Source organism: Pinus tabuliformis, chromosome 7, assembly GCF_031772625.1.
Source record: "Pinus tabuliformis cultivar Carrire ecotype Pingquan chromosome 7, CPIR1, whole genome shotgun sequence".
In the NCBI taxonomy this organism is placed as follows: domain Eukaryota; kingdom Viridiplantae; phylum Streptophyta; class Pinopsida; order Pinales; family Pinaceae; genus Pinus; species Pinus tabuliformis.
The window spans coordinates 1,455,975,311-1,455,986,427 of NC_142293.1; the positions used below are offsets into that span (position 1 = coordinate 1,455,975,311).

Here is an 11,117-nt window from a genome sequence, read left to right on the forward strand (position 1 = left end):
TTCAAGCTTTTCCACGAAACCAGTGCCCATTTTCTCTACTGCTTTGGCCCTCCCCATATGAATTTGCTAAAGATTTCTTTCATTCTCATGCATACCCCTTTGGGGACAGCCATGATAGATAGAGGGTAAATAGGTATCGCCTGTAAGACTGATTTCAGTAACACCAGTCTGCCTGCTATGTTCAGCGATCTAAAAGACCAACTTGCAAGCTTATTCTTGAGCTTCTCTATAATTTGTTGCCAGTTTTCCATTCTTGTGGGGTTTGTATCTAGCTGATTCCCCAGGTACTTTGTTGGAAGTTCTCCATGTCTTAACCCTAACGTTCTGGTTAGATGAGCCTTAATAGTGTCCGGAGTATTAAAGATGAAGGTACATGATTTCTCTTTATTTATCTCCATACTAGATGCCTCCATAAACAAATCCAGGATTCTTTTAACGCCCCTTAACTCCTTTATTGAGACTTCACAGAAGAGCATGACATTGTCTACAAACTGCTGATGGGTGATGGGCAGATTGTTACCCCATAGCCTTAAGCCTTTAATTTTCCTTTCCCTCAGCTCTTTTTTAAAATACCTTCCCAAGCCCTCCGCACCCATTATGAACAGGAAGGAAGATATATGATTCCCCTGTCTTGTTCCTCTAGTAGCACTGAAAGTTGACGATGCAACCCCATTTAGCATGACTGAAAAAATAGGAGTTGATATCATACTATAAACCCAGTCTATCCATCTGCTGCTAAATCCAAAGGCCCCAAGGATTGCCTTGAGGTATTTCCAGTTTAAGCGATCGTAGGCTTTTGACAGATCGAGCTTTATCATCATTCCTTTCTGTTTTTTCTGTTTTAGAGAGTGGATCGTTTCCTGGGTTACTACTAGTCCATCAAGAATTTGCCTTCCCTCCACAAATCCTATTTGCTCAGGTGAAATTATGCTAGGGAGAATGGGTTTTAATCTTTTTGCTATCAGAGTGGCAATTATTTTGTATATTACATTGCACAGGGCGATTGGTCGAAAACCCTGGGCAGTTTCAGAATTAGCATTTTTAGGGATCAAAGTAAGGAAAGTCGAATTCAGACCCGGCCATACCTTTTGCTTCATGCGAGATTCCTCTACTGCCTCCAGGATCTCCTGTCCGAGAAAATGCCATCCTGCTTGATAAAACTCCATGATGTATCCATCTGGTCCTGGCGCTTTGTTTCTACTCATACCCTTCACAATTTCCCCCACTTCCTCTAAAGTGGCTGCCCTCATCAACGCCTTGTTCTGTTCTTCTGTTATTATTCTAGGAATCTCTTTACAGATGAGGTCTATAGCTGCTTCTCTATCTACTTGAGGTTCTGTTAGGATGTCTTTATGGTATCCTACCAATACTTGCTCAATTCTTTCCTGATCGATTATCCTTTCTCTTTCTTCGTTTTTAATGGAAAAGATCATGTTCCTTTGCCTATGTTGAATCATAGCTTGGTGGAAAAACTTAGTGTTTCTTTCTCCCTCGCGTAACGAGTTAATCATGGATTTTTGTCTCCATAGGATCTCCTCCTGTTTCCTCCGCTCTTCAAGTTGGCTTATTATAATTCCTTATTCTTTACTTATTTCCTCATTCCTGCCCTCTATAATGATTTTTTGTTGTATCTCTTCCATTTCTTTCTCTAGCTTATGTTTCTCCTCCATTATATTCTCAAACTCGTCCTTGTTCCATTTTTTGATTTTCCCTTTGAGTTCTTTGAGTTTTAACTGAAAAGTATGCATCTTCCCTCTTCCTTTTTGTGTACTTTGAGTCCACCATTCCTCTACTTTAGATAAGAACTGAGGGTTCCTGAGCCAGAAGGCCTCAAACCTGAAGGGTTTTTTGCAGGAGTTTTTCTTAATATCTATTTCCAACCTGATCGGCCAATGATCCGAACCCATCGTTGGCATAATTTTAGCTTCAACAAATACATCCCGGTTCATTATTTGCTCTGATATAAGGAATCGATCTAATCTAGAAGCTATTTGATTTCTTCCTCCCCTCCGGTTATTCCAAGTATGGATGCCGTTGATTGTTGGGATATCTACCAGTCGTTGTTTTGTAATCATTTCGTTAAACTCCTCCATACTTTGATCTGGTCTTCTTATGCCGCCTTTTTTTTCTTCTGTCGTTCTGATCATATTAAAGTCTCCCCCTACTATCCACGGTATTCCAAGGAAGATCCTTCTGGTTGCTTGCAGGTCCTTGAGGAAATTTTTCCGATCCCTTGGTATGTGTGGTCCGTAGACTCCTGAGATGAGGATCCACTCCGCTGATCCTGTCATTCTGAATAAGCCTGTGAGGATTCTGGGAGAGCTTATCCAGTTTTCAAACAATACCTCCTCAGGGTTCCAAAGGATTGCAAGACCCCCTGCTGTTCCATTTGCATCCTGGCCCATTACCTCATATTGTATTTTTTGTTTTTTAATTATTCCTTCTAATTCTTGGAAACTAATTTTCGTCTCTTGGATTATCATTATGCTAGGCTTATCTTTCTTTATCCTCTCCTTTAGATACCTCTGCTTTCCTTTGCTGTTGAGTCCCCTAATGTTCCAACTTGTGACGATCATTTTATAACTTTTTGGATGGTTGTTGAAATACCTCTGAAAGAGGTATAACCCTACCTGAATTGACCAATATTTCTCCAACCGCTTGTATGGTTTCATTTAATGTCCGTCTGCCTCGTTTCCTGCCTCCTTTGCCAGTACTGTCCATTCCCAGGCTTTGGTTTCCTTGCGTTTCTGTTTGATCTATCTGATTTTCTAAAGTGCTGCCTTTCTTCTCCTTATACTTTTGGAATGTTTCTTTATACAATTTTTTTTGGGCTTCCAGCATAAATCTTTAGTCAAGTTTTTTCCAATCCTGTAACAATCTTCTCATGATTCTTTCCTCCTCATTCGCACTGTCCTTCTGGGTATCTATCCCCATCTGGGTTTGCTCTGTTGTCATTTCCATGATCTCCCCAATTCCTCCTTCTGCCTTACTCGTATAGTTTAGATCTGATTATTTTGTCTCTTTTATAATTTCCATTGGCTCCTCCTCGTTGTCTTCTTCTCCGCTCTCCTCTTCTTCCTCTTGTAAAGCCTGAAATTTATTTTGGTTTTCTACTGTTACTGGTTTTGCAGGTCGTTGTATCCTTGTTACTTCCTTTCTTGGCCTTTTTTTTCCTATGGACTTCCTGGAATCCTATTTCCCCTTCCTCTGTCCTCTCTGTCCTCCTATGCTCTTCTTCCTGTTTCCGTGGTGTTTCCTCTTCTTTATTCAGTGAGCATTGTTTGAAGAGGTGTCCATATTCGTGACACCTTCTACACCTGAAGGGTATATGCTCATAGTCCATTGGTTGCTGCCATATTTCGTCATGGTATTCTAGCTCTATATAATTCGGCAGTGGCTCTGCTATATTCATATAGACGCATATCCTTGCATAGGATGTATACTTTCCTCTTTTTGTTGACTCTGCTACCTTGACAAAAGTCCCCATTGTATTACCTATACCTTCCAAGATATCGGGGTCCTAGAACTCCATTGGTAGACCAAATAGTCTGACCCAGATGAGTGCTGCTAACATCTTTTCGTGGTCCGGGTTATATCTGTCCTCCCAGTGTCTCATAAGCAGACCGACATTATTCATGAAATATGGCCCTCCTTCGAAGGTTCTTTCCTTATCCTCCAGGTTTGCAAATATCACTGTAAAGAAACCCTTTGCTCCTAATTTTAGATGTATATGCCCTTTCGGCTTCCATCTTTGTTGTATCCACTTTGTTAGGTCCCTTTCTGACTGCCAAAAACCTATAAACTTGCATATCAAAGCATGGTCTCTCATATAACATCTTTATTCTTCAAGTTTATTGTTGGGTATTACATACCTTGGTTTCTTCTGTGCCCTGGGCAGACATCTACCCCCAAGCTTTGTTTGCCACCGATTCCCCAGTACTGGCGCATCTCTGTTATTCTCCTTTGGATTTCTCTGTATCCCACTCCCGCTTAATTCGCCTGCCGTCATATTTTTGTAGAAGGGTATCTCTCCCCTCCCCTGCTCTCCTTCCATGGTTTCTATCAGCTCTGTTTGGCGTTGTTAACTCTCCTCTTCGAATTGTGTCTTCGTAGGTCTGATTGCGTACAAAGGATTTACCCTTCTGCCCTTGTCTCCATCTCTGTTTCTCTTCCACCTCTGTCTCTGTAAACCCTAAGTTTTCAAAACCCTTGCTCAACCTTCCTCACTCGGCGCTTCCTCATCCCTATCAATAACATCATATAATGCGTTAGTTTTAATTTATAATTGATTTGTTTAAATTATTGGGAAATAGTAAAATTTATTATAATTTATGGTAAAAAATAATTATTATATTATTATTATAAATATGGATTAATTTATTATTGTTATAAAAAATATATATTATTTAAAAAAATTATTATTAATGTGTAAATAAATAAATTTTCATTTGTGACATTAGTTTGGGTTATTTTAAGTGATTGGAGAGAAACGAATGAGATTCTTCCCATTCTAATTCAATTTTATCGAGTGATATAATAAATATTGACAATATTAATAATACACTTATATTACTTATGTAAAATAAATATTATTATATCTGTGAAAAAAAATAACAACAACAAATAAATTTTCACTGTGATAAATGCAACAAAAATTTGAGATAGTAAAAACTTAAATAATATTTAGGTAATGCTAATATCTTAACCTTAAATAAGATTATCTGTTTTTTTAATAAGTATTTAACAACAGCTTGATTCCAAATATCAAATCACAATTTAAACTCAAACCCAACCCAAAAAAAGATAATTTAAATATTATTAATTTGATTAGTTATAAATTGTATTATCATCCACATAAAACAATCTAAACACGAACAAAGGGTCTCCCATGGTAGGCCTCTCCACAGTCACACTCCATTTTCAAAATCCAGAAAGAAGGTGTGCAACACCCCTTTATATATATATATATATATATATATATATATATATATATATCCAAGATAATACATGCCAATAATTTTAATACCATTTAACTAAACATAACTAATTGTTTAATAAAAAGTACACCTATGAATTAAAAAATGAGAATAACTATCAAATAGTTGTGAACATTTATTTCTATTAATATACTAAAACAATATATATTATCTATTAAATTTAACCAAACATAAAATCCAATATAGCACATCCAAGACATTAATGGAACTAGAACTACACAAAAATATAAAGACATTAATGGAACTAGAACTACACACAAATATAAATATTAGTTGCAATCTTTGATACTATACATCAATACCAAGAACCCTAACACTAAATTCGCTTTGAAGATCATGTCAAGCTCGACCTTGTGGCCCCTGCAGTCAAGAGTGCATTTCACATTAGTTAGGGTTTTCGCGGGGCGGGTGACACAAAAAGCAAAATGACACATATCCCAGACACAAATTGTCATGCCCCTACACCTGCGGTAGTCTTTCAACCGCTTATAGCGAGGTGCGGCACCACCGAACACTTTCTTTTCACCAATACTTATGTTCGTGGACTACGCCTAACATTCCACTTACTCCTACTTAGTTTGTGTTTGGCAACCAAGTATTATTAATGTGTTCCTTTATACTAATGAACACCCATACACATTCATTATCAATAGCATTATACAAGAGAAATGCACAACAGTATAAAGGGAGGAGCAACTCCCTGCAATATCAGTCTACCTGAATCAATATATTATACAATCTTCACTTTTACAATGTACAAGTTAAATCTTGGGAAACCCCAAATTTACACTTAGTCAATTTTCACAACTTCGGCAAACTCGGTTGCCTAGCTCGTCAGCGCCTCCGCACGGTCGCCGCACGACTCTCCAACCCTTCGTTCACCTCATCGCACAATCGTGTTGTCTGCCCAACTCAGGCGTGCCTCCAAGTTGCCACCCATGGGTGCCTCCACCCGAAACACACTTCGGTTCACAACCCAACACACCAACAAGTCTTCGTGCACACTTGCATGATGGGCAGGCGCTCACCCGAGTCGCCAAGACACCCACGCCAAGTCGTCGCACAAACGGGCGCTCCTCCGTTTCACCTTCGGGCGCCTTCGCACAAACCGGGCGCCACACCCGTGCACGCCTCAACCAACCACCGGGCGCACCTTCACCCGCACCTTCGCCCAACACCAAGTGCGACTTCTTCCACCGTGCGCTCACCCAAGAACGGCGCATGAGATGTGCGCCTTCACTTCTTGTACTGCGCACTAGAATCTGCGCACTTCCTTCCTTGTGCGAAGATGACAAGTGATGATCGAATGTTTCCAAGTGCTCCAACGCACTACAATATATACTCATCATAAGTGGGGGTGGTGGCTCGCCCGGCTAACCACCCAGCGCTATGTGCACACCCTCCAAACGCCTAGAACACCATCGGCTTCCCTTCCCATCGTAGGTCGGCCGCACGCACATGTTCAACGCTCCAAGGTGCATATAACTCCATCGCATTTCCATTATTTCGCATATGTTATTGTCGCAAGTTCGTCGCAAGTCTGTCGCATGCCCGTCGCACAACCGCAACTCGCACTCAACTGCACGCGCGCCTGGCTCGCTTGTCGCCCAAACGCGTCGCACGCCTGGGTGGAACCTCAGGACGTTACACAAATGGCCGAGAAACCTCCAACAATTTGGAATACCTTGAATTGGATGGTTTCTTGGCCAATTCGGAATAACTTGAATTGGACCGACCCAACGACAACCTCCATACATGAAATCGATGTCAATGGGTCCATCTGACCTGCACACGCATCATATCGTCTCAGCAATTTTACACAACAATCCATAGCCCAATGCCGTGTCTTATCATGGCCGTGTGTTAGTTTGGAAAACAGTTTAAATTTAATGCACTGTATATCATCCCCCATTACCATTGAATGTTGTATAATGTTGTATATCATCCCCATTAAGTCCGCAATCGGAGGCGGCTCTAAAATATTTAACGTTGGCACTCTACTGAGTTTTATAACATGATTTGATGTGACTGCACACTGTTGTATTGATAGATTTCAAGTTTTCATAGCGTTAGGTTTGTGACTGATAAGACTGAAGGACATCACCTGTGCGACACGGCAGTGGCGTGAAAGGCACGCCTGTAAGTTTTCAGAGTGTTAAGTGTGTGACTGTTAAGATCGGTGACACCCACCATCTATATCTTTCTCTCTAACACTATCTTTTCATTTCACTCATGTTTTCTCAGCTGAATCGGCATCACCAGCGTTTCAAAATAAACTCTTTTTCATAGTTCCATTTGTGAAATACATGGCACCATGGCAGTTTGTACCAAGGACTTCTGGAGTTCAGGTAAAGACACCTCAACAGTTTCTCATAGAACAATTAACTTCTTTGTTCGTCTTTTATGTAATAAATATTTGTTATCGTTGTACAGTTAGTGGAGTCGAAAATATTGGAGTTGGTACAAGACAAAGCTGTATGGAATGGGTAGAATTGAAAAGAAAGAAAACTAGGTTACGTGTTTATCTACCCACGTTTACATTTCACTCCTTGCATTAAAATAAGTCTTCATGGCGGGTAAAATTGCAAAAATACACATGGTATATATATATATATATATATTTCACATATCAATTTTTTTTGTAATACAAAAGAGATTGGGGACTTTAAGCTCCAGTGTTACAAGGCATTATGCTAGGAAACAAAGTAAGGAAATATTACAAGGAAGACAAAATTCCTCTTTGTTTCTGTGATTCTTGACTTTGGAAAACCTGAACAAGTAAACTGAAACAATAAGAAACATAATTTACAAGTCATGCTTAGTCAATTTGCAATTCATGCTTAGTCTATGTTTATATCGCTGATTTGGTGCGTTGTAGATTCGCGCTCTTCTTCTATAAGAATTGCATCTCCACTTCTACCTGGCTGCGTTCGCTCCTTCTATCTTCTGCTCCCGACCGATCTTTTGCTCCGAGCCTTCGTTCCCCTTCCCTCATTTTTGTTAATCCTCCTCCAAGTTTCTTCTTCCCAGGTTCGTTGGATCAGCAATCTTGCAGCACACTGACCTCACTGCTTAAGGAGAACTCAGATTGGCCATACTCAATGGTGAGAAATGGATCTGCAAGAAAAACTGGAACAAAATCCGAGCTCACCAGAAAATTTTGGACACCAAAATCGACACCCATCCCCATATCACTAAAGAGAAGCATGAAGCCGACCTCAATCTCTTTCTTCACAGAGTTTTTTCACTTCAGGAACAGTTCAATGACCTCTCAAACAGACGCAATCATGTCCAAGAGTTCATCGATATTCTGAAGTTCATCGTGGAAAAAAGTAACGCTCCACACTGCTTACGATTTCATGTAAATATTTTGTAAGAAGACAATGAATTGTCGTCTTACATTTACTTGTTGCTGAGGCTGAAGTTTGAAAAATAGTGGTGTGTGACTGAACCTTTTGTGGAACAGACAACGTCTTGTGAAACCTATGAATAACCATTATTTCTGCAAACTATGTAATGATAGAGTATACAAGGCACCCATTATGTGAGCAGTTGCCTTTGCCTCAAGGAAAAGGAGGCTGTGAGTGGCAGTAGCCATATTCACCATTCGTTGGAAAGATCCAGTGTTCTCGGCATTTTTTGTTGTTCCGGTCCCAGATCTAGTTTATGTTACTGCGAGTAAAGGCAAAGTTGGTTTTTCATTTTATGTGCATGGTTTTAGTGGGTCACTCGCTTAGGTTAACAACTCTTGGTCAAAGGTTTGTTATAAAATGAAAGTTAGAATTTGCATAAATGTGAGGAAGTGAATGGCGGTCAGACACCTAGCAATATCAGTCAGCTTTGGCCATCGTAGGGCCTTTGCAATACCATATAGGTATACTTAGCTCACGGGATTCATTGTAATGGAGCACAAAAAATGGGCCAATTCTAAGGAAATTGGCACAGTGCATTTCCAAAACACCGAGTGAACAACAAACCGGGCAACCGCGTGTTCGAACTCCAAAAATTAGGGTTGTGACTTGTCTACGTCCAAGCAGTTGAAATAGAGGTACAAATTGTAAGAATTGGTAGCTTCCTAGTTCTGTAGAAAGAAGCGCTGAAATTTTGTTATTTGATTCGTAGAGATCTAAATTTTGTTAAGGATAATATCAATGAACAAGTTGTTGATGATCGTTTTACTCTAATACTCAATCTTTTAAATTCATTTGGTGAACCAAGCTACGAGGCAGCGGGGACCATGAATTGATTTTAACCCTCTGTACATCACAATTTTCACCACCTTACCATCCATAGTTTTGTAGGCAATATATCTATCGCACAAAGTAGTATTCCACGTTTGATACACATTGCATATGAATTAACCAAAGTAAGTATCCCTTTTGTTAACGGAATCAGTGAATTTAAAAAAAATCCATTAGATAAAAATAATGTTAACGGAATCAGTAAATTTTAAAAAAATCCATTAGATAAAAATAATGGAAAAAGGCACCGTAACAATATTTTTTTTTTCAATCTTAACGTCGGCGAGCTACCTTATTGGATTGATCCTACTAAGGTCCAGTTCAGTTTGGTAAGTTTTTTTGTTTCTTGTCACATACCCGTGTCTAAAATATATATATATATATATATATTTTTTTATCCATAAACGTATGCGTCATGGCCTGTCTAATACATCTTACCTCCGCAGACTTGATTTCACATGGAGATATAAATTATTACATAACATCATACAAACATTATATACGAAGTAATTGCCGTTGACATGGTTACGCATGGATATGAATATATATATGATTCGCACATATGGCTATGCAGTGAATATTTACACCGCTGTCTTATTTTACACATGGATTAGTACATAGTTTACTCACATGATTATGTAATGAATGCGAATACATGTATATAGTGCAATCTTTGGCTATCGGCTGTTATGGTTAATGTATTATTGAGCTCTCATGACTTGCACCCTTAGGACCGACGAGGACTAAGGATGGTTGATTGAATATTTGGTATGTTTGATTAACATTATGGCAAGCTTCCGTATGTTCCTCGGCATTGCCAATTTAGCAACCCGAGAATGGCCACCGGCATGCACCGCAGCGACGGATGTACGCAGCATTCATACTGCTGGACTGATCACGTGAAGGGAGATGGGTTGCATTTAAGTCTCCGGCTAACCCTTGCCGCCTTATTCAAAGGCGAGGATGGCCGGATGGCATCCGAGGGCGGAGACGCCTCCAGGTGTCCTCCCAAGGTAATGAAGTATATGTTTACTTTTCTCGATTATTCTCATTATTTTCGCAGCTCGGCGCTCTCGACTGTTCTCATTATTTCTCGCAGCTCGACGACTTCTGTTCATTCTCTGCGTCACTGGTTCTAGCCTGCGCGCCATGGAAAGTTCTTCTTGCGCCAATGCTCATACCTCCACCGAGCGAGCATTCTGATGCCGAGCATCTGCTCTGCTGAGCATACATATTCTGTCGAAACTGCCGAGGTAAGAAACAGTGAGTGACCACCGGCTCTTTTCTGATGTGCTTCCTTTGCTCCGTTTTCGCTTTGGTCTCTTGCTTCCAAATTATTGCATGTGTTTTCTTATGAGGTGATACTCACAATTGCTTGTTATGGTTTGTATATCCAGCAGCTTCCGGCTCTGGTTCGATGCGGCTACAGGGGTCCTCCTTTGAGGCTATGGCGCTCCCGGCCTCACGACAGGTGTGCCCCTTCCAAGTTTATGGTGCGGCTCTGTTGCAAACCTATGTTTCTTTGTTTTAAACTGTCGGCAGAGGGTTCCTCTGCGCCTAGCCGTAGCCAACCTTAACCTTACTGTGGTTGGACGCAGGTGGCTACGGAAGGCTGTTCTCCGTCTTGTTCAGTGACCACCTTGTGCCGGTTACGGGTTCCGCCAAACCCTAGCGCAGAGACTGTCTCCGCGACTCCGTTATTTGTAATTTGACTGTTTATTGTTGCTTGTCAATAGCATTCCGGCCACGGCCCCTTTGGATGTGGATAATGGGCACAACCCCCTTTGTTTTTTTTAAACGAATGGCTACAGCCGTATGGCTTTTGTCAATTAGTAATACATCTGTATACTGTTTCTTGCTCGTTATCAGCTTGTTTGGA

General features: G+C 40.3%; 1 protein-coding gene across 1 annotated transcript; it reads right to left on the reverse strand.

Annotated features, from left to right (window-relative positions):
• Positions 1-1,577: 1,577 nt before the first annotated feature.
• On the reverse strand, positions 1,578-2,405 carry LOC149253230 (uncharacterized). The gene has a single exon (XM_089454406.1). It carries the CDS (start codon positions 2,403-2,405, stop codon positions 1,578-1,580), a length of 828 nt encoding a protein of 275 aa, XP_089310532.1.
• Between the last annotated feature and the right edge of the window lie 8,712 nt (positions 2,406-11,117).